Source organism: Lynx rufus, unplaced genomic scaffold (assembly GCF_022079265.1).
Source record: "Lynx rufus isolate CCGP_SWC_20201006 ecotype Redwood Valley unplaced genomic scaffold, mLynRuf1.p SCAF_5, whole genome shotgun sequence".
Taxonomy (NCBI): domain Eukaryota; kingdom Metazoa; phylum Chordata; class Mammalia; order Carnivora; family Felidae; genus Lynx; species Lynx rufus.
The window spans coordinates 60,760,390-60,784,729 of record NW_025814867.1 but is presented as its reverse complement, the minus strand read 5'-3'; the positions used below and the strand labels follow the sequence as shown (position 1 = coordinate 60,784,729).

The 24,340-nt window shown below is 39.2% G+C and overlaps 2 protein-coding genes across 3 annotated transcripts in view; one reads left to right on the top strand and one right to left on the bottom strand.

The window, feature by feature from the left end:
• The window catches only part of SERPINI1 (serpin family I member 1), a 72,486-nt gene extending 70,578 nt beyond the window's left edge, over nucleotides 1-1,908 (bottom strand). For both annotated transcript variants that reach the window (XM_047098720.1, XM_047098719.1), the window contains exon 1: nucleotides 1,421-1,908. The gene's annotated coding sequence lies outside the window, so the exon portion shown is untranslated. The remainder of the gene's footprint in view (nucleotides 1-1,420) is intronic.
• Nucleotides 1,909-2,342: 434 nt separating this feature from the next.
• The window catches only part of PDCD10 (programmed cell death 10), a 47,433-nt gene continuing 25,435 nt past the window's right edge, over nucleotides 2,343-24,340 (top strand). Inside the window, exons 1-2 of the mRNA XM_047098722.1 lie at nucleotides 2,343-2,445; nucleotides 22,123-22,331. Of these exons, the coding sequence (XP_046954678.1) occupies nucleotides 22,236-22,331 (96 nt within the window). The 5' untranslated portion in view covers nucleotides 2,343-2,445; nucleotides 22,123-22,235. The remainder of the gene's footprint in view (nucleotides 2,446-22,122; nucleotides 22,332-24,340) is intronic.

Genomic DNA, 24,340 nt, shown 5'->3' with positions numbered 1-24,340 from the left:
TAAGAATGTGGCAGGGGGTGCTGGAGGGGAGGAGTAAATATACTGATAAGTCATTTAGGCTTATCAGTAGTAGCACTCAGTAGGATAGAACTTTAATCTATAAAGAGAATTCCTTCTGGCCATTTTTTTTTTTTTTTGAAAAAGGAACTGTGTGTGCTTTACAAAAATAAAATCCTGAAATACTAAGTAAATGAGGAAAGCATCAAAACCAGAAAACAGAAGATAATTACCCCACTGTATTGGCCCTAGTTAAAAAAAAAAAAAAAATCCAAATTATTCACCCAGACCCTGGAATACACAACTGTCACAATGAAAGCATTTCTAAGGAAAACGTGCTGCAATATGCTACTATGATTAAAAGCCGTGTAATCTGGAGAACCTTGGAAACAAAAAGAAAATGACTAGGAAAATAGCTATTTACATACTTTCTAAAAAGAAAGCCTGCAATTTTATCATAGTTGCACAAAGGTAGGTATGACTTTCACCTTTACCTAGTATTAAAACATATTTTCATCCACAGGTATTTAATAACAATCAGAGAAATTGTACATGGTTTAATACCAAGAATAAACTATTTTTTTTATGATACTATTACATGTGTTTTAAGCCTGAACCCATCACGACACACACTAAGGGTAACCATTTAGCACATACCCCCTTAACAGAAAAGATCCTCGTACAGCTTTTCTTGTACTTTAGTTTTTCAAATGCATAAATATTACCAGACCCAAATGAGAGAATAAGAAGCAGCAACGAAATACACCATATGTTCCCACTGTAGGCTGAGTCCTGGTCTTTGTTCCAATATTCTAGAGCCACTGGAAGGAAAGCTAAGTATCCATCCATTAAAACATTTTTACATTATCGCTGGCAAAGTTATACTTCTGATAGGTTTAGTCATCTTGATTATTCTGCCTGCATTCGCTTCCTTAATACAGATCTCTCTCAATTTTAGGAACCTGCAGTAAACCACCCTGGAAAACAGGTCGGTAGTAGGACAATCTGATAAAACGTAAGGGGTAGACACTGAAGAAGAATGCAAAGTTATTTTCCTAGTGAAAGAGTTCTGAAGTAATTCTATATCAATGACATTTTTTTTTTAACCAGCTACGCACCTACCCAGATACCATCAACCTCATCTTCAATTATCCGGGTTTCCCTAAATCCTAAGATCTCCCAAAACAGTTTTAATGGTGTAACTCACGCCAAAAACACTTAACCACGCCCTTTATACCCACAATCAAGCCACCTTTTGCTTTTTCCCCCCTTCAAAGTCCAAAATGTACGTATTTCATCTAAAAGGGTTCGCACCCGTTCCCTAACCCGAGTCAGAGACTACCTGTGCCTTGACAGAATTCCTATTGGAAGACGCTTTCTCCTGGGCAGTATGAGGACGCCCAGAAGAGGCACCCACGCTTACCTCCCACACACCTGCAACCCCTGGTGGGATGCTGGAGCTGATGCTCGGAGGACTGCGCTCCGCTCTGCTCGTGTTCCTGCTCTCGTCTCTCCCGGGAAACTACAGTCCAGACTGCGCCTCCGGCTGCTACAGTGAACTAAGCTCCGCCTCCCCCTCCTCTAGTTGGTGAATTCGGCAGCTGTTGCTCCTCCCCCTGCTGTTCCTGCTGCTGCCCCGGCTGGTGGCGGCGGGAAGCTGCTGCCCTAGTACCTTCCCGCTCCCTGCACTTCTGCAGCTGTTCTGCCCCTTCCCTTTCCCTGGGGACCCCTCTCTCCTCAGTCAGTGGCTTCACACCTGGAGCTGCCTCCCTGGCCCGGAAGCCTCCTCGAGGAGCCCAGGCTCACTCTACCCCTCCGCGACCCGCAGGTCTGGCCGCCTGGTGTCTTTGGGGCTCTACCGCTTTCGGGGAAGCTGCCCCTCCGGCCTGAGCGCATCCCCACAGAGCCCCCTCCCTGTCTGCCGGCGATTCCCGCGTTGCTTCCTCTCCCCCCGATGCAGCGCCCACAGCTCAGCCACCCCTCGTCCCCCACCTCAAGCTCTCTCCCCAACCCCCTTCCTTCCTCTGCTCCGCTAGCCCGCCCCCACAATGGGTGAGTCGCTGGCAGGGCCGACCCAGCACCCTGATTGGCGCAGGTGAGAGCTGACCCCTCCCTTCCCCCCGCTTTTCAAGCACCCTCTCTATCCGTCTCACCTCCTCCCGCAAAAGCAGGGAACTGTCCTTTTATTGGGTAGAAGTGTCCCCACCCATCGCCTTAGGCTCTACCGCACGGCCTGCCGGGAGTTGTAGTCTTGCTTGTGCAGGAATTGCAAGCGACGCCGGCGAGTGGGACTACGAGTCCCCATAGGCCCCTGCGCGACTCCGGCTGGGCAGGATTCCGGACAACGCCTGGTTCCTCTCGGGTCCTTCCGGCGTCGCCGGAGTGAATTGATCCGGGAGTTGAAGAGGGCTCCAAAGGTGGGAAGTGAAGTCAGTGCCTCAGTTGCCGGTAAGGTGTGGCTGTTCTTTCCCAGTCTCTGTAGCCCCGAGCGGAGCAGAAGAGGTCTGGGGTCACACAGGGGCCGTGGCTGAGGCACTTGGGCTTGGTTCTGGCAGGCGGAGCGGACGGGGCTGGGAACGGGGCCCTATGGGCGTAAGCGAGGTTACCCTACGCGAGTGGCGTAAAGCGGGTTTGTAAATGCTGCCTGCCCTGCTCGGGCCTTGAACGCCTCCAGGAAGTCTCCTCTAGGTGGGGGCGGGAGGGGAAGGGCGAGGTTGGCCTTTGGTGCCCCCGGAGAAGGGAGAAGGCGGATGTGTCTGGGGTGGGGTCCTCTGAAGGTGTGGCTTGGGGCGGGGACATGTGGCTGCTGTTTTCCCCCTGCTTTAGAAGTAGGATAGGGAAGGAGTGGAGGAGGGAAGGGGCGCTTGGGAGTCTGCTCTTGAGGTGACTCAGGTTATGCCCTTTGAAAGAAGAGAACTGTAGAAGGAAGAGTCAAATGTTGACAGAGACCTACGGATTCAGTTCTAGTTTCATGATGTGACCCCTCTAAGGAGGCAGTTTTGCCTCTGAGCAGAAAACCTTAACCCTCCTAGATATAAGTCCCAAGGTATCTTTACACCCGTTCTGTTTTCAAAGATACCGTTTCAAAGATGCAAATGAGAAACTGAAGGGATAAATGACGTGCCCAAGGTCACACACGTAGGGACAGATCTGATCTAATCCAGTTGTAATCCCGCTTCTGAATAGAGCTGCCGCACCAGAAAGAAAAGGGGTAGAGAGGTTGGTGGTCTTTTGAAATGAGTGGGGAAAATCGCAAAGTAATGCATTTTGTGCATTCTTAAGAAGCCCTTTGCGAAGTGAAGAGTTTTTTGAGTTGGAGCAATTCCTCAATAAAAGAAGGACACATTCTAACTTTTGGAAAAATAATGTTGAGTTTCAACTTACTTATTAGAAGTATATTAAGTGATGAACTGTACCGCCATTTTATTTTATTTTTTTAATGTTTACTTATTTTTAAGAGAGACAGAGCGAGTGGGGGAGGTGCAGAGAGAGGGGTACAGAATCCCAAGCAAGCTCTGAGCTGTGAACACAGAGCCCAACTGGAGGCTTGAACCTACGAACCCTGAGATCATGACCTTAGCTGAAACCAAGTCTGTCACTTAACCCACTGAGCCACCCAGGTGCCCCTGTACCACCATTTTAAACAGATAATGAGATAGGAGAATGTCGAAAAAATATATCCCACCCTTATAGTTACAAGGCATTCCTTTCCCTTCCTACTGTAGGACTGACTGTTTTTACTCTCATTTTGTAAAACTGACAACAGTAGTGTAGGAATTCTTTCAAAAAACTTATTTTACACTTTTTTTTCAAATAATAACAGCAACAAGAGAGTATAGTGTGCACATTATTAGAAAAGAATATACGTTGCATTTTTTGGAAGTAACATCACATTTTTGTTGATCTCCATTCCCCTTGATTTTCTTGACCCTGGTGTGTGTATGTGCACGTGCACGTGTGTAAAAACGTCAGGCACTTATTTTTCTTAGCATTACTTACGACTTTTAATTCATTCTATTTTATGTTAAAGAATGGGAAAATCTGACGTTTATATTTTGTATTAAGCAGAAAGCAGTATGCTTGTAACAGTCTTCTCCTTTATAATTGTTAGTGTGACCATGTATGAATGTTATTATTGGATAGTTCCTTAATAGACTTTTAGGTGTATGTTTTTTGACATCAGAATTTCTTTGTGATAAGTTTATATACAATACTTAGGTATCTAGCTAATAGTTAATCATGGTTTACTACTGTATATGTTAACCATTGAAACTGCTGATTTTTGAATGTACTTTGAAAATATTATCAACAGTGTTTGACTTTTGAATGCAGAAACATTTTATAGGATTAGAGGTATATTGTTCCCCGTATGACTGAAGTTAAGATGGTCTAGAAGTTAACATAACGTTTAAAATAAAGTGGAGGTTTGATACTATAGAATGAAGTTGGAAGTATAGGAATAACGTAGCACCATGAGTAATGCAGGACACAAGGAAAGGAAGATCAACTAAACAAGTAGAAAATTTATGTGGGGATAACTATGCTATATTGGAAGGATATGGTGGTAGTTTACATAGACTGTAAACTGAACATGAGTTAGTGATAGTAAAGCAAGAGTGTTAATATATTTTCTAGATGGCAGTGTAGATGTTTGTTTTTTGTTGGGGGAAGTGTGAAGTGAGTTCTCTAACTTTTGGCATGCAGCTATGAGGTTGGGGAATGAGCTTTTGACCCAAAAGTCAGAAAAATTTGGAAATAAGTAAAATTAATTTAATGCATTTGTTCAGTATGTGTTAATTTTTCTCCTTGTTTCAGTTCTGTCATTACTCGTCGTCTCTGACGTCCATTACAGTTTTGATATTTCATCTATATTGCAGTGATGGAATAATGTTTTTATTGCATTTATCCTCTTTCAGTCACGTGCTAAAATACTGTGGTCCTTTTGGATCTCTGCACATTGAAGTAGTTAGGGTTCACAGAGTTATGCGTTCACTTATGTTTTCATCGTAGTTTATAGTTCACAAGTGTCCACATTTGTTCTTATTTTTGTTTTCAAGAGCCTTGGTGTCAGCTTTTGGACATCATCTCTTACAGGACTTAGGATGTCTCCATGTGCATCTATTTTTAAGTATAGAAAGTCATGAGAACAGGACTCTGTATTATTCTATCCCCAGTAGGTAAAATAATTGAGTACCTGTTTATACAGAGAACGAAGAGTTTCAGATTGGTTACGTGAAAGGTCATTTAACTAGTGACTGGTGGGACTAAGGCATAATCCAGGTCTTTTGATTGTAGACCTTTATATTATAGAATAAAGACTCAGTGCCTGAAATTATTTATTTTACGTGATAAAGGGACTTAAAATTACTTAAATATTCAAATACCCTTATTCTCTTACTCTGTTTAATGCTGCAGTTTATCCTTTGCCTCCTTCCTAACTCTCCATCCTTGTATCCAGCCTTTCTTACTTATTGCACCTTTCAGTTTTTACATGTGTAAGTTCTTTCCTGACTTGGGAGCCTTTATACGTATGCCATCTCCCTGCTGGACTGCTCTTCCTCCCCTTCCCAGGTCTGGCCAACTCCTAGTTAATTTGCAGATCTCAGTTTAAATGTCATTCCTCTGGGGAACCTTTCCCAACCTTCTTTGACTCCTCCTTCCTAAAATTAGAACTTAACTATAGTAAGTTCCCACTGTATCTTCATCATACTCCATACTTCCCCTTTGTAGCATCATCACAGTAGGAACTCCATCGTTTCTGTAATTCATGTGATACATGTCTGTCTCCCTCATTAGACTATAAGCTACCTGGGTAGGGTCCTGTCATTTGTCACGTGCCTTACCTCACTACTTACACAGTATCTGGCACAAAGTAAGTTTTCGGTAAATACTCACTGAATGAACGCATAAATGATTGAATGAACGAGTGCATCCATGGACAGTGCCTCCAGCACTCTGCTGGGGACAAAAATACAGAAATAAGTAAAACAGACTTGCTTTCTACCTTTAGATGAAAGGACTTATGACAGAAGTTTTATAATACAAATTGTAGAAAGGGGCACCTGGATGGCTCAGTCAGTTAAGTGTCCGACTTCTGCTCAGGTCATGTCTCCCCGGTTCGGTTCGTGAGTTTGAGCTGAGCCCCGCGTCAGGCTCTGTGCTCACAGCTCAGAACCTGGAGCCTGCTTCAGATTCTGTGACTCCCTCTCTTTCTGCCCCACCCCCACTCGTGCTCTGTGTCTTTCTCTCTCAAAAATAAACATTAAAAAAATAAATTGTAGAAAGATGTTTGGTTTTTTTGGAGATCTCTAAAATCAGAATAGATCGTTTTCTATAGCAAAATGACAAAGGAGTCATATTCTGTTACAGCAAACTTTCTGTACAACAGAGCATTTTGGAGACCTTATCACTGTCCTGCTTTTTGCAGGCAACATTCATTATAACAAAATACAGACGTGGAGGAAACTAACTGACTTTTAATGGATTCTATGCTTCCCTAATGTGATCTCATTTTGTCCTCAGCAGAATCCATGCTGCTTTTTCCTTTGTTGTTTCATTTTGTTTTTTAACCATGGCATTTTCTTTTGAATTTTACTTTTAATATCACCTGCTTTAGACATGGTGACTTTGTAAAACTGAGTAGTGCTTGTTTCAAAGAAGTTTATATATTTTGGGCTTCTTGAAAATTTTCATATTTCCCTGGGTCTTAAGGTAATACCTTATTTACTTTAAACCTATATACTTATGAGAGTAAAAAGATCATTATTTTAAAAACATGCAAACTAAATTTCAGGGATAAATTTGTGTTAGGTTTTGGTCGTGAAAACAAATTTCCTAATCCTTTCAATACTATAATAATCTCAGAATAAATTCAGCAGCTCTGAGTTGCTGTAACCTTATATGCTTTTATGAATTTGCCAATTCCCTGTCCCACAAGATATTGTCAAAAAATGATTGCTGGTATTTGGCTTTAAAATTTGATGATGCTCTCAGTTTTTATTAATAAATATAAGTCTTTGATAAGTCCTGAACTGACTTTTTTAAAAAAGTCAGTTTTTATGTTATTTGAATCTTGGATTTAAAAACAATCATAATGGGGTGCCTGAGTGGCTCAGTTAGTTAAGCGTCCGACTTCGGCTCAGGTCATGATCTCATGGTTGGGGAGTTTGAGCCCCACATCAGGCTCTGGGCTGACAGCTCAGAGCCTGGAGCCCACTTCAGATTCTGTGTTTCCCTCTGTCTGCCCCTCCACTGCTTGCACTCTGTGTCTTGCATTGTCTCAAAAATAAATAACATTTAAAAAAATTTTTTTTAAATCATATTTACCTAGCATAACCAATATGTGGAGGATAAATCTGAAGTACTGCTTCTTACATGTTTTTAGATTGTTAAGGTCATGATAATAGGTAATGTTATGAAGAATATTAAGCTAGGGGTACTTGGGTGACTCAGCTGGTTAAGCATTCGCCTCTTGGTTCTGGCTCAGTTTGGTGAGTTCAGGGGCCATGTCGGGCTCTGCACTGGCAGCATAGAGCCTGCTTGGGATTCTCTCTCCCTCTCTCTGCCCTTCTCCCACTCCTATTGTCTCTGTTTCTCTCAAAATAAATAAACAGACTTAAAAAATTTTAAAAACAAAGAATAGTAAGCTAATTTCACAGTAAATAAGCTGTAAACGGGATTTAGAAGTTAAAGAGTGCGATTGTTAGTGTATATGGCTGCATTTGAAATGTTAATAGAAAGTTACAGTCTTAGGTACTGAATTTTTAGGGCACATCACAGTGTAACCAATGAAAGCACTTTTATTGCAGCAAGTAGAAATAATTTATTTGCAGAAAGGTAAACAATGTAGTTGATGGTCCATTTTTTTTTTTGTGGGAAGATGGAAAAATTTAGTTTTATAATTTTAGCTACAAAATTAATTTCATCTTCAATGTAATACAGCATTACAATCTTACAAGATCATTCATATTTTTGGTTTGAGTAACTTTACTACCCAAAGAGCGAGTTGAATCTATTCAGTCTCAGTCTCATTCTTTACTATAGTTGTTTAGAATCAAGTGTTACTATTTAAAAGGAAAAAGGGTGATTTTATCAGCAAGCTTATGAATTATTGGGAAACAACAGTAGAACATATTAAATGGTAGTCACTATTGTTTGCTGAGGCCAGTGCCTTGGAAATAAGTTTACCAGAAGTAAGTATGGATTACATAATAATACTTTGGTTCATTCATTTATCAAATATTTATTGAGTATATATTACATGTGAAATTGCTCTAAGTGTTTAGAATAAGCTGGAATATAATCTGATAGCACCATTTATTGAGCAGTAACTCAGTGCCAGGCATCAGACTAAGCATTTCACATGATATCACATAATCCTTGCAACAGTAGAAGTAGATGCGCTATTATCCCCAATATAAATGGGAAAACTAAAGTACAGAGAGGTTAAGCAACTTGCCCAAGGTTATATAATCAGTAACTGCTTAGAATTAGGATTTGAATCCAAGCTGCCTCACTCAAGAGACCCTATTTTAAATCATTGCCATAAAAATTATGTCAATGATTGAGCTCTATTGGAAGGCAGTTAGATTTAGAGTTGCAGTTACAGAGAACTTTTATATTAGATGGTAAGGTCAGTATGGCAGGCAAAAATTACTTATATTCAAACTTACTCTAAAAAAAATCTCTTAGGGAGTTACTTACACCTTGGAGACTAACATAACTTAAAGCAGCCAGTTTTATTTAGCCATGGAATAGATTTACTTTTTCCTTTGAGTAGTAGGTGAAGTATTTGACTAGTTATTCAGAGCCATGTTGGAAAAGTAGTATGTATAATATGGGCATCACAGTGTGGTGAGCTGCTCATTGTGAGAGGTACTGCAGCTGGGAGTCTGGCAGGGGAAATAGCAGATCCTTGTCTTTTCTGTCTTTCATTCTGGGGCTTATGTGTATGGAATGGAATTATGAACATCTATGTATTTCAATAGTTGTTTTTCTCTATTGTCTTCTTCAAAAAATGTTAAGCATGCACGTGGTGTTGAACTTGCTCGGTGAGTATGTGTATAACATGAGGCAGGTATACTCACGGAGGTTTGCAGAGCGGCAGCTCTACATGACGTATTTCTTTATTGTTCCTCTTCCCTGCCAGACACCACCCTCAAGGGCACAGACTTTTTCTGACTTCATCACCACATCTCCAACTAGCACTTGCTGACTTAGCCTGACTATGCCAAAGTACTGTACTAGCTGCTAGGAGATAGAGAAAGTAATAAATCTTCTCTTTAGGGGAAAGGGATGGAAAAACTGTTACGTGGGCATTTAGCCTTTCTAATATATATATTTTTTCTAATTTTTCCTTTTTATCTTTCACCCTTTCTTACCCCTTTTCTTATGTACTTTTTGCATGCATTAATTTGTTTGGTAATTTTGGGCCAGAGCTGATACAAAGGAGAAACAATTACACCTTCTCTAACTTAGCCATGTGGTCCCTGGTACTGAAACATGCCTTACTACCTTATTCAACCACCCTGTGTTCAGGATGAACCGGAACTCCAGTGGAGATGGGAGTTAAGGAATGACCAAACCCTAAGATGTCACACCCCTGCTGCCTCCTTAGACTTATATAAGGTTGCTACAACAAAAGCCAGTTGGGAGGGATAAATGAGTCAGACCTGACCTCTAGGCTGCAACTGCTCCCTATACTAGTTCATAGTGTTGCAGGGTTTAATTAATTTAATTCCAAAGCACTTTGAATTTTGCTGTGATCTTTTTGTTCAGAAATATATATGCTTTCTGGATGTCTTTGCCAATGGCAGTGTTGTCAAAACACCAGATTTCTGACGTCCTACCTTAAATTTGGTGTCCCTCCTTAAAAAATTAATTAATTTGGCAAAGGAAGGGTACAAGAGGAAGTATATATACAAGCAGATATCTTCGTTTCTTTTTGTGACTCCTAGCATTTGTATTGGAGATGAGTTAGGAGCTAAAAGTGAAGTTAAGTGTTATAAAGATAGAACCTTGTCTTTATTAGCTCCTAGTTTTAAGCACATGACCTACTCAGTTTGTTATCTGCAGCTAACAATTTTATCAACATGTGAGTGCCTTGTGGCAGTGTTTTGGTGGAAAGAAATTTGGTAAGGTAAGGTAAAGAAAATACACAATGTATTTGGTAGAGCCCCATAGGCAATTAAGAGTCTGTAAGATAAATCTTAGATAACTAAGATTATAAGTGATACAGAGCAGATAGGCCTAGCCCCTGTGGTACAGACTCCTTAAATTATACCTTCAAGCATAGAGAACATAGGAACAGTATGAGCATTTGAGTTTAGTTGAATTTCTAAGGTATTTTAAATGCATATTGGAGAAATTAAAATAGGAGATCACAAATACTGATAAAAAGGAAAATAGAAAGCTGTCCCTCAGACACTTGATGGCTACTCTGGGATTGTTTGATTCATGAGCCACTAGATTAAGAGCTTTATAAGCAAAAGATGAACATATTCAAGGGGACAACTTTGTTTCCTGCCCTACAACAAATGTTTCATTTATATTCAGACCAGGATTTAACGGAAACTTAGGCATTGGGATAGGAAAAAAATTGAGGATTGTCACAACTAAAGAGATGTGTATTTTTTCCCCCTAAATTAGTTTTGTAGAAATATCTTAGAAGCCAGTTGTTGCTACTTATATTGTTGTTCCCATTTCCCATTAGGTAACTCAAAGGTAACTAGCCCTTTGATTTTGTTGTCAGCTATTCATTATCCCATATAGGTTATGCCCTTTTATGAATTATCCTGAAGTCTTTGACTGCGTCTTAATTTTATTCCATTACCCAGTCCGCTTCAGTTTTCTTTTCTTTTTTTTTTTTAAATTTTTTTTTTAACTTTTATTTATTTTTGAGACAGAGAGAGACAGAGCATGAACGGGGGAGGGGCAGAGAGAGAGGGAGACACAGAATCGGAAGCAGGCTCCAGGCTCTGGGTCATCAGCCCAGAGCCCGACGCGGGGCTCGAACTCACGGACCGTGAGATCGTGACCTGAGCTGAAGTCGGACGCTTAACCGACTGAGCCACCCAGGCACCCCAGTTTTCTTTTATTAAGTTGGGCCACAGTTTTTATTAAGTTGGGCCACAGTTTTCTTTTATTAAGTTGATCTATTTACATTAAGAGAATGAAAAGTAATTTTAATGTAGGCTTGACAAGTAATGTTAAAATTTATTTATTGACCAAATTCTCTTAAGTGTTCTAATACTGTAACTTGCTTTGGATGACATGTAACCTTTTTTTCTGGTGGCCCAAGTAATTTATTTATGTCTCCGTTTTGGCAAATGAGGGAGAAAAAGTTTTAAAAATATGCTATGTAAAGTGGGCTGTATAACATTGTGATATCAATATGAGGTTGTCATTGTGTGTGCTATGCAGGTGTGGACTAGGCTGAGGTAAATGAGGGGCCTCGGGTACAAAATTTGAGGCACTTACTCTGTCATGCAAGTCAGAAGTAAATTTTGTGCTCTTAGGTGTGAGTTTGCCTCACCTTAGTTCCAGTCCACAGGACATGTCAGGTGCGTGAATTTTATCTAAGATACCAATCACAATATGAATTGAATGCATATTGTGTGTCAGCTACTGTATTAAGTGCTTCATATGCATTTAGTACTCTTAATAACCAGGAAGCTGAGTAGTTCAGTCAATATTTTCATTAATTTCTCACTGAATATAGAGAGATTAGTAAACAATAACACTCAGATCTTTGTTTTGAATTTGAGAGCTTTACCTACTGCTCTGTACTGTCCATCTGTGTGTAGAAATACGTAATTCTTGTCCATATAGATTTCTATATTAAACAATACTTCCCACACAAAAGAGACGATACTCTCGAAAATCTACAAGTGCTTTCACTGACACGAAACGGTTTAACTTGTAAGGTGAGTGAGTCAGAAGTCTCAGCAGCACCAAATTGAAGATCTCAAACTTCTGCTGCTTTGTACCACTTGGAGCGACTTTGAATCAGAGCCCCATTCCTGCTGGCTTCAGTCTTCACTCAGCGTGGAGTCTGGGGGTCTTGGCTGTAAGCAGATTGACCCATGGATGACATATGGAGCAGGGCAGGTTAGTCTAGAAGTAGTTCATTTGGCAGACTAACATAACCTGTATGATAAGCTGGAGTAGCTCAGTAGCATATTTGTTTAAAATGTCTGTCACTGTTTTGTTTCTTAATTAATGTTAACCTCTAAGGGCATTTCTTTCTAAGTTGTAAAATATAAAAATTGGACTAGATAATATATAATGGCTGGTATAGCTTTAAAATTTGAGGGTCTTAATATTTAAGTTTCTTAAATGCATAAGCATATGACAAGAGTAAGAGTAAATTTACTGGTGAGAGATTGAGAACTGAATTATGGGAAAATGTGGGCTTAGAAAGGCTTTTGCCAACACCTAACCCTTACTTCTGGGACCATTCCCCTTTGTTCTTCATAATGCCTTGTTTACCGTGCTTGTGTCCTGATAGTCTAGAGCAGTGGTTTTCCAACTGTGGAGAGTTGTTAAAGAGCTCCTCTGAGAGGGAGAGGCTGAGGGGTAGGAAGCTAGTTACTTCATATGTTTATTGGATGAATGAACAGTTTAGTGTGTTTTACCTCTCTTGATAAAATATTTTATTTGAAAAACAACAGTTCTGCTGTTGTTTTAAAGAGGCTTAGAATCACTTATCCTTCACTATTTATCTGGCTTTCAGGAGTCCTTGATTCTCCTGGCTAGATGATTGTGCAGGAGACCTGATTTCTAGAAAGAGATCTGTTATTTCATCTGAGATAAAAATGTAATAGTAATAGCTAATATTGAATAATTGCTATGTGCCATGCACTGTTCTAAACACTGTATCTAATAACTTGTTGAATCTTCACATCAGCCTTAACAGAGGGAGACTGTTATATTATCCCCTATCACAGATGAGAAAACTGTAGCTCAGACTAGTTAGATAACTTGCCCCAGGTCACTCCATCTAGTAAGTGGTAGATCCAGGAATGAATCTAAGCAAGTCTGGTTTCTAGAGTCACTGTGCTTATTACCCACCTCTCTAATGACAGTGCTATTAATGTTACCTAAGTATAATGGAAACAGTCCTAATCCTGTTTTCCTTTAGGTAGCATTGTGGATTTTGAAGTGTTTCTTAGAACCCCAATCCTCTATAGAAAAATAAATTGTAAGCTTTAAGGGACTGATTTTTAAGTGTATGTTTAGAACCAAGTCTGCTTATTAGTTATGGAACACCTCTGTATGACAGACATATAAGAATTAACAAAGAATGATAAAGGTAATAGAGTTAAATTTAGAGCACTTTTACATTTTGCATTTTTCCTTCATGGGTCATTGTATTCTAATTTGCCAGTGTTACCTGTTTTCAAAGACATCTTAGCTTTCAGGTGGTGTTTTAGTTGGAACCTCTCTTCTCAATTAATAGCTCATCAAATGCTTGTTTGGTCAGTCATGTTTACAGAGATATGAACACTTACCTTTTTGATCTTATTTTTAAGAAAACTGTAGCTGGAGTCCTTCAACTAGGTAGTGGTATCAGATACCTGGAAATTGTGTTATGATAGAGAGGGTGCCTTTAAAAATTTGATTGAAGTGATAATTCATTGTGGAATGCGTACTTTCTTTGAATAGTTATTTAAAAGTGCAAAAATATAGTATTTAGTAAATTACAGGTATTTATTATAGAGACTTTATGGTTTGATTTAGAAATTAATTCATCTTTTATTCTAACTATATCTCTTTCAAGTGTGCAGCTCAGCTTTTTTTTTTAAATTTTTTAATGTTCATTTATTTTTGGGAGAGAGACAGACAGACCATGAGTGGGGGAGGGGCAGAGAGCGAGGGAGACACAGAATCCAAAGTAGGCTCCAGGCTTTGAGCTGTCAGCAGAGAGTCCCACGCGGGGCTCGAACTCACAAACCGCGAGAATATGACCTGAGCCCAAGTCGGACACTTAACCGACTAAGCCACCCAGGCGCCCCACAGCTCAGCTTTTTAAAGAAACTAAAGCATGGAGAGGTAAAGTGACTTGCTCAGAGCTAAGATGGTTTATGATGATAGTACCAGAATTGGAGCCCTTGTTTTCAGATCGTAATACCTAAGGTCTTTTTTTCCATAGCTCTGAACAAATTCTCCATTGATATTTTGAAGATGTCCAGAAAAAATATTGATATATGTAAACAAATATGGTGGCAAAGTGTCATATGTTACCCTTACCATTAACAAGAGATTGTTTGGGGGCTTTAGGGTGGGTCAGGTGTACGACTTGAGTCCTAAGCATACGACTCTTAATTTCAACTCAGGTCATGATCTCACGGTGGTTCATGAGATTGAGCCCCACATCAGGCTCTGCACTAGTAGTGCACTATCCACATAGAGCCTGCTTGGGATTCTCTCTCTGCCTCCCCCTGCATGTGTGCACACGCGTACATGTGCATTCTCACTCTCTCTCAAAGTAAACACTAAAAACCAAACCAAAACAAAAGAGATTGTTTCTAGATGTCCCTAACTGCAAAATTCAGCAAAAACTGAACTGATCGTAGTACATGTTCAGGGAGGTTGAGTTCCACATAACCTTACTAAAAAAGCAAACTATATATGGAAGAGAGTGAATCCTAGACAATATAATTTGCAGAGGATGGAGAGAGATGTAGCTTTATCTTGAAGGCTTCAAGGTTATTTTGATCTAAGTAGGATCTTCTACTTAACCCTATTCCTCTGCCTCCCCTTTTCCTAGCTTTCTTCTCTAAACCTTTAGTCTCTCATTTAAAAGTGGTTACATTTTGAGGGGCGCCTGGGTGGCGCAGTCGGTTAAGCGTCCGACTTCAGCCAGGTCACGATCTCGCGGTCCGTGAGTTCGAGCCCCGCGTCGGGCTCTGGGCTGATGGCTCAGAGCCTGGAGCCTGTTTCCGATTCTGTGTCTCCCTCTCTCTCTGCCCCTCCCCCGTTCATGCTCTGTCTCTCTCTGTCCCAAAAATAAATAAACGTTGAAAAAAAAAAATTTAAAAAAAAAATAAAATAAAAGTGGTTACATTTTGAGATGAGAAGGCCCTAAACGATAGGTTGCGATATCAAAGACTCACCTTTTCAGCTGTGCAAAATGGCCAGACTGAGCTACACAGCCTTAAAATAAATCGAGTTTCTCCAGGAGCCTGATGGATATGATTCATGATGCCGGGTGCTTAAGAGAAAGCAAAGAGTTGTCAAGTATTTGAAACCTTGAATCAACCAGCTATTGGGGAGGATCTCTTTACTAGAATTTGTAAATAGTTTTTATAATCTGATAAAAAAAAAATTAGTTTCCTGGAGGGTATTATGTTGTGAAATTACACAGAGAAAGACAAAAATCATATGACTTCACTCATATGAGGACTTTAAGAGACAAAACAGATGAACATAAGAGAAGGGAAACAAAAATAATATACAAACAAGGAGGGGGACAAAACAGAAGAAACTCATAAATATGGAGAACAAACAGGGTTATGGGAGGGGTTGGGGGAGGGGGGGATGGGCTAAATGGGTAAGGGGCACTAAGGAAATCTACTCCTGAAATCATTGTTGCACTATATGCTAACTAATTTGGATGTAAATTTAAAAAAAAATAAAAAGAATTTTAGCTTCCCATGATATTAATTTTGAACCTCTGGTAGATCGCAGTAATAAAATTTTATTATCACTGAAATTTGGAGTTTCAAAGCATTTAAAATTATGTAGTTTTATCCCCTCTTTGTTTCTGCTGGGAAAACAAACCAGTGATTAAGTGAAACTTACACAAAGTCAGAACCAAAAAGAAGCCCTGTCTCAGGTACTTAGTTTTACCTGTGCCCCTTCCCTGAGTCTCGCCTTGGCAACTAGTTTTTCTGACTCTCTAGGCACTGTTCTTTCCATACCAGTGCTTTTCAGCCTGTCCTGTTCACGAAAATCATCTGGGTTGTCTACTCAAAACACAGCTTCCTGGACCCTTTCTTGGAGATTCTGATTGAGTCATCTTGGGAATGTTTTTAATAAGCACTGAAGTGACTGTGATGGCTTAGGTTGTCCAACATTTAGGAACTGCACCACTTATGCACCCTTGCCCTTAGAGAAAGTTTTGCTTTCTGCTAAAAGCTGATACTTTTTGGATCTTGCTCCTATGTAAAGCAAGGCTAATCTATGTTGGAAATTCTTGCACTTTGAGAATTTTGTGAACTATTAAGTTATATGCCAATTAAGTCCTATGGTCTAAAATACATCCTCTCACCCTTAATAAAAATGAGACATTAGAATTTATAATCTGCAACTGTTTTGTTTCTCTAGTTTGATTTGGTTTTCATGTAAATTTCTTTTGGAATTCTGATTTTAGTTGCAATCATCTGATGCTAATATTCTCTTAGCTTACTATACTAGGAAGAGCTTGGGATAGGGAGAAGTAGTGAAAACTGGTAAATGTGACTGGTAAATTAAAATCTTTGTTAATAGAATTAATTAGATTTCTTTGTATGTTTTGTTTTGGTAGGCTTGATATTTCAAAACTATTAGCAAGGCTGGTTTAACTTATAAATTGACCATCTCTTATTAATTTGTTCATTCAACATTTATTAATGTCTACTATGTATCTGCTGCACTAAGGTCTGTATTGGTAAAAAGAAATATATTTATAAGTGGTAACATAAACATGAATCTGCTTCTTGCTAGAATGAATAAATTTCTTTTAGCTAAGTGTTCATGAGGAGACTGGAGACCCAAGCAAAATAAATAAATAGAACTTTCCTCTTTAAGAAAGGAAATGAAAGGAATTATAAGAATTTAAGACCAGGTGAGGGGACTAAGTTCTGGAATTGCCTATAGAGAAAAACAAGGCAAATAGACCTGCCTACAAATGGTTTTGTTTGTTTTGTTTTGTTTTAGAGGAGTGCAAGCCAGGGAGAGGGGCAGAGAGAGAGAATCTCAAGCAGGCTCCACACTTAGCACAGAGCCGGATGTGGGGCTTGATCGATCCCACGACCCTGGGATCATGACCTGAACCAAAATCAATTCAGAGTCAGATGCTCAACTGACGGAGTCACCCAGTCACCCACTGCTCACAAATGTTTTTAAGTGTAGAATTTATTTAGGAGCTTTCTTTTTCTCCCTAAGAACTTTGTATTTCAGTTCCAGGGACTTCCATTTATCCACTCCTTATATTTGTGAGTAAATAACTTTAGCTCTAGAGTTATCTCATGCCCAGATGGATTAAAATGAGACTCTTTCAGGAACTGCTGATTCTGAACCTTGAGATCTTTCTGAGTGTAGTTCTTTAAATGAACAGACTCCTGTTGGTTCTTTGGGCAGGGCAGGGCAGGGCAGAAATCCTCTAAGACTAATCGTTTTGCAGTGGAATGGACAAGAACCTATTTTTGTTTTCTCCTCACTCTAAACAAATAATGGTCTTAAGTGCAGGGAGATATTTAATACTTATTCATTGTGTGTTAGAGATTAACAGTGCTATTTTGATCACTCAAGGAAATGAGAAAATATAAATGAATAGGTTGCTTATATTCTATTTGTATTTGTAGCCCCATATCACAGAGGGTGTTTTTGAAGAAGAATTTGCTTAGAAGTATACCTTTTTGGGGCTCCTGGGTGGCTCAGTTAAGTGTCCCACTCTTGATCTCAGCTCAGGTCATAATCTCCTGTTCGTGATTATCAGGCCCCCAGTTGGGCTCGGTGCTGACAGCATGGAGTCTGCTTAGGATCTCTCTCTTCCTCTCTCTCTGCCCCCCGCCTATGCGTTCTTTCTTCCCTCTCTCTAAAAATAAATAAATACGCTTTTAAAAAAAATATACCTTTGTGTTACTGGTCTTGTAGTTCTGGTTCTTGGTTTTTTTGTTTGTTTTTTTTTTTTTTTTGTTTTGTGTGTGTGTGTGTGTGTGTGTGTGTGTGACTAATTCCTTGTGAAACAAAGCTTACTTTGAAATCAAAACTTTTCCCCCAATGCAACACATTCGAAATGGGAAACAAAGTAGTTGTTATGTTGCCACCATACCCACAATAAATTTTTATTTATTGTTAGCAATTACTACCATGGCAAGTCATTTTTTTTGAACTGTGGTTTCTACTGTACTAGATGGTGGATGTGGTGACTTCTTAAGGCCTTTCCAGGTTTGGGATTTGGAGTTATTAATCTTCAGTTGGCTATGCATACATGATCCGCACTCACCTCAGAAACCAGTAGCCACTAGAGAGCTGAAACTGTTAAGGTGCTGCCCAGCTGCTCAGGGCCTGACCACACCCACTGTGAAAGGAACATCCTTCTCAAAGGGGCAGGGTCTCAGCCCTCAGCCCGTGATCAGCTTAGTACCTTTGCTATTTGGGTAACAGGCTCTTTGTTGATGGGAGTAATTGCAGGTTGTTCATTGAACCTTTTCAAATAAAGAAGCCTGTAGAAGGAATGACAGCATTTTTTAACTTGTACTAAAAATGACAGAACAATTTAATATTTAAGAAACCTAATTGAAATTGTTGATTTTTAATCTCATGTAAACACTGATGAAACCATGAGTGGCCCCAGTTTGTGAATGTGTGTCTCCTCTTTAGCCACCTCTTTAACTCATAATATTGCTATAATACTTTCTTTGTGATGATAAATAGTAGCTATCGTACCACATAGTTAGTTTTAGAGGTGAGAAATACATACATGTGTTTTCTTAAGTTTGAATCATAAATATCTCAAGTGAAAATTTCCTGACATGGGACAATACTACTGATGAAACACAATGGAAAAAAATTCAATACAGCTGTTTACAAAAGGTAAAAAATTAAGTGTTTGAACAGATTTATTGGGGTAGATGGGTGGATGCCAGCAGGAATCCTGAAAGTGACTCTAGCCACTTTTACTGATCACTTCCATCTGCCTTTATATATGCAGGGATACACATATGTTCAAAAGAGAAAAATACAAAAATGATCCAATTGAGCCTACTTTAATTTTTCACTTCCTTTTTACTGAGATCATTAGACTCACCAGCTGTCAGCTCCTACAGGTAGTCCCCCCCCCCCCCCCAGTATACAAGTGACACTACTCTTTGTTACTCGTGAGCTCATCAAGAAATCGAATGATTTTGGGGAGTCTGGGTGGCTCAGTCAGTTAAGCTACTGAGTTCGGCTCAGGTCATGGTCTCACAGCTTATGAGTCCTGAGACCGCTCAGAGCCTAGAGCCCGTTTCAGATTCTGTGTCTCCCTCTCTCTCTGCCCCTCCCCACTTGCGCTCTGGCTTTCTCTCTCAAAGATAAACATTAAATTTTTTTTAAGAAATCAAATAATTTTTTTTTTAAGTTATTGTCCATGCTCAGGACATTTAAAACTTTTGACCACCTTCTCTTTGAAACACCTTGTTTCTGTGATAACTGGTTCTCTCTCCCAATTCTCCCATTGCAATATAGTATCCTAACTTCTCCCTTGTAATACTAATTGTTTTCTGGCTTTCCTTTCACTGGATAAGCTCCATGAGGTCAGAGATTGTCTTTTCTTGTTCACTGCTCTGTATTTAGTCCCAGGTCTAATACTGTATAGGTAATGAGATAACTCTTCAAGTGTTGGCCCTGTTCTGCTATTTCTCACTTGTTTTTTCATTGATACTGATGCCTTCAATTACTGTTTATACAGTGCATCCACTGTCCATCATTTTCATTTTGACCCTCCTTGCATTTCAGCCCCTCTTTTTTTGTTCCAAGTTTAATATGAAATAGTATTCACAATTTATTTTTATAATGTTACTTATTTTGAGAGAGCCTGCCTGAAAGTGGGGGAGGGGCAGGGAGAGACGGAAAGAGAGAGAATCCCAAGCAGGCTCACCACTGTCAGTGCAGAGCCCAACTGCAGGGTTCGAACTCAAGAACTGTGAGATCACGACCTGAGTCAAAATCAAGAGTTGGACGCGTAACTGACTGAGCCACCCAGGTGCCCCCACAATTTACTTCTAAAGTGGAAAAGTAGAATACCAAATTTATGTAGTTAAATAGAAACAACAGGGCCACAGTTGATATTTACCTACTTCCTCTTGTTACTTGCTCAGATCTGGTTGGTCTTTTATATAAATATACTAGATGTTTTAAGTTTTCCCTTCAGTTTGTGTTCCTCTGCTCTATCTTTAATGGTATGACCAAAGCAGTCTGCTTAAATAAATGATCTCATCAGGTAATGTTTTTCTGTTACCCTATGAGATAAAACTTAGGAATTAGCCTTTTTATTTTTATTTAGTTATTTGGTTCTGTGAAGTCAGGGAGCAGCTTTTAGCTCAAAAACGAAAAACTTCCTGTGTTTAGAACTACCAGAAACGGGACTAAACTGTTTCAGTAGGGGTTGCGTTCTGCTTCACTTGTAGGAATATGGAAGGATAGATAGGAAGCAGTTCTCAAATTGGACAAGTTATTAGAGCTTTTTGAAGCTATACATACTCCGGGCCTTTGATTTTATTTTTCAAACTGCTTAGGTCTTCCACAGTCTGGCCCAGATGAGTTTTTAATGATTAGGGTCACATCCTGATCACTCCCTACTGCATCTTATACACAGTAGGTGCTAAACATACATTTTTCAGTGAATGAATAACTTCTGGGCATTTTCCTGGGTAGATGAGCTGAGGTTCTTTGTTTCCTGCTCAAACTTAGTTCTTTTATGTGGAATTATCAGATCTGGATTGGAAGTATTATGATTAAGTCTTGTGCCCCTGCATGTGTGTTCTTGGTCAAGTCATTTACCATCTCAGAACCTGCTTTTCCATCTGTAAAATTAGAATGGCAGTTGCTGTAAGGTAAGTTAGTTACATTGTGAAGACTAAAAGCATGTGAAAAATGTTTTCTAATCTGAAAATGCTTTGTAAATGGTAGAAATTATTCAAAACTGATGGCTTTTAAATATATATTAATATATATTGTCTAAAATATGTCACTAATATTACTCTTTCACTTTACACTTAGGCTCATTTTTTAGCCTAGCAAAGAAAATAAATACAGTTGCTTTCTCTTAAAAACCAATATATTTCCTCAGCTCTTCGAGGCAAAATTTCCCTCTTAGATTGTTAAATTCTTAAAGTTTTTATTTATTTTGAGAGAGACAGAGAATCCCAAGCAGGCTTCGCACTGTCAGCATGGAGATCAATGCAGGGCTTGCGCTCATGAAACCATGGAATCATGACCAAAACCAACAGTTGGATGCCCAACCAACTGAGCTACCCAGGCACCCCAAATTCTCAGTATTTTATTTTGTTTATTTTTTATTTTTTCAATGTTTATCTATTTTTGAGAGACAGAGATGGAGTGTGAGCAGGGGAGGGGCAGAGAGAGAGGGAGACAGAGAATCTGAAGCAAGCTCCAGGCTCTGAGCTGTCAGCACAAGGCCTGTCTCTGGGCTCAAACTCATAAGCTGTGAGATCAGGACCTGAGCTGAATTCAGATGCTTAACCACCTGAGCCACCCAGGTGCTCCTCAGTATTTTAATTCCAAGCTATCAGGGTCTGTGGATCTCTGTACTTAAGTTTTTGTGCCAGATTTGGGGACCAAGATATGAAAAGTACCACTAGCAAAATTAAATAAACATTTTCCCCCCCAAATAGACCACATTTGATAGAATTTTCCCAGTTTTAAGATTTGTCTTAAATCTCTGGTGCTTGGCTGTGTTTAGGTGACAAAATCAATGAACTACTAGCAAAAAAATATTTTAATCTAAACACCTTAATTCCTTATTCTTAGTCCGTTAATGTGGTTCTCTATAGTTACAGCTTTATATTACATATAAATGTTATAATTATGTATTTTGTTGGTACTTCCTTGTATTTTTTGATTGTATGTAGTGGAATTAGATGCATGATTATTCCATGGTGCTTCAGAAAGCACTGTCTCAGTTGAAGATGAGTGGGTTCCTGAATCACAGCTTTGTGAATTAGTACCTAATAAGGGAAATTTGTTGTAAGAAAGGGCAAATTCTTGAGTCTGAGGAGGAAGAGATGTCTCACAGATCTGGGATACCTTCATAAGTAAGATATATTAACAAATCAGTTGTTCATAAGATAGGGACTGGGAAAGAAAGTTACTGGTATTTGTATAGTAAACCTGTGTTCATTCTTCCCTTTTAAACAGGTCAGTATATGTTTTGTGCCCTGTTTTATCACAAAAAAAGAGAAGAAATACTGCAGTGAATGAAGATTCCTCTGCATTTTAGCACTGCCTTTTCTACTGTAGTTGGCTTTTGAATGAGGATGACAATGGAAGAGATGAAGAATGAAGCTGAGACCACTTCCATGGTTTCTATGCCCCTCTATGCAGTCATGTATCCAGTGTTTAATGAGGTAAGTCGGTCAACATTTCCTCATATGGTCTCTGCAATTCTTGATGCCTGCTTCATTTATTCATTTATTCCTTCATGTAACAAGTGCATAAATTAGTTTCATCTATGTGTTAGACATTGTACCAGGACTGGACATAAAATAGAGGGAATGGGGCACCTGGATAGCTCAGTTGGTTAAGCATCCGACTTTGGCTTAGGTCATGATCTCACGATCTGTGAGTTCAGGCCCCGCATAGGGCTCTGTGCTGACAGCTCGGAGCCTGGAGCCTGCTTCAGATTCTGTGTCTCCCCCCTCTCTCTCTGCCCCTCCCTTGCTCATGCTCTGTCTCTCTCAGAAATAAACGTTAAAAAGAAATTTAAAAAAAAAAAAAAAAGTGGGGGAAGAAAAAACCTAGACATATTGCTTCCCATCTGGAAGTTTCACTATAGAGGGAAAGACAAATAGTGGACAAAATAATGCAAGTAATTATATAAATGGGGAAGTTGTGGTAAACAACAAAAAAACCCTGTTGTTACCTAGCAGGTGGGACCTGCTTTAGGGGTCAGGACCAGCCTCAGTGAAGATGAGACCTATACACTATGATAGAAAAGAGATAAATAAAAGGGTTAGACAGTTGAAGAGTTGGGGATAAGCACATTTTAGGTAGCAGAAGAACAGGCACAAAAATATCCTGATGATTAGTAGTGTTAAAACATTTCTACTGATAAAGGGAAGATACCATTGCTTTAGTATCTAAAGCAGATGTAGTTGCTTTTTTATTTGAGGAATTTTCTAGGAATTAATAATAGTACATTTGCACTTTTTCTTTTAATTTAATATTAATATGCTAAGATTTGTAGAGAATTACAGAGCTGGAAGTTCCTTACAGATAATTTAATCACCCTTCCTTTTAATCGTGAGCCAAGTTCCTATTACATAAAATTGCGTTCCTGTAATTACTTAGGACTAAGAGCTAGGACTCTCAATTTAGTGGCTTCAGCCTTTCTGTCCATTTAATTAAGGCGTTTTTTTGTTGTTGTTTGTTTTGGGTTGTTGTGGGGTTTTTTGCACTTAATTATAAAGCTGTCAACAGCATTAACCTTATTGTTTCTACTGTAACCTGGAAACCCTCACCATTTCCATGGACTTTTTATTCCTTTTTGTAAAGTATTTATATTAGAGTAAGATTCTGGGTTTCAAAGCCATTTCTCCCATATTATTAGTTTTATTGATCATGTATTTGATGCATTTATGGTCTTAAGTCTTAGGGACAATAGAGAACGATTCATCCTCTTCAACTTGGAAACCACAGACATAGTTGCCATTTCAGACATACACTTTGGAATTCCAAATGCTATTTGTCAAATAGTGTTATGTTCAGTGAGGATAAAAGAAAACTCAAAAACAGTGGCTTGGATACAAGTTATTTCTCTTGCAGAAAAAACTGTGGCAGTAAGTGGTCCAGTGCTAGTATTATTATGATTCAGTATCATAGTGCTTGGGCTGCTGATTCTCCATTCATCGTGTTCTAAGTTGTCTGGAAGGTACAAAAAAAATGGAGCAGGGGGTGAGGTGTTTTTTTCTAGCTGATTCAGCTTCCTTAAAGTAACCTTTTTGGAATTCCTGTACAAGACTTCCATTTACATCTCATTGGCAAGGACTTAGTCTTATGGCCACACCTACCTGCAAAGGATGTTGGGAAATTTAGAAGTTTTGTTACTAAAGAGGAAGCAATAGGAGGCATCTTTTGAAAAACGTGTCCCTATTACACTGGTACCATGGTAGCAATGGAGGTACTCTTTTAGGTCTGGTTATATACCCATCTCTGCAAGTATAACCGACACTCCAGTAAGTCCACCAATTTGTTCTAATACCTACCATTTATTACAAGACTACAGTTATTGTTAGAAGCAAATGCTTCAGTTCTGTTTAGTACATATTTACTAAATGTCAACCATTTATTTGCTGAGTAGCCTGCTAGGGCCTAGAGATGTAGAGAAGAAAAAGGCAATATACCTGTCCTCAGGAAT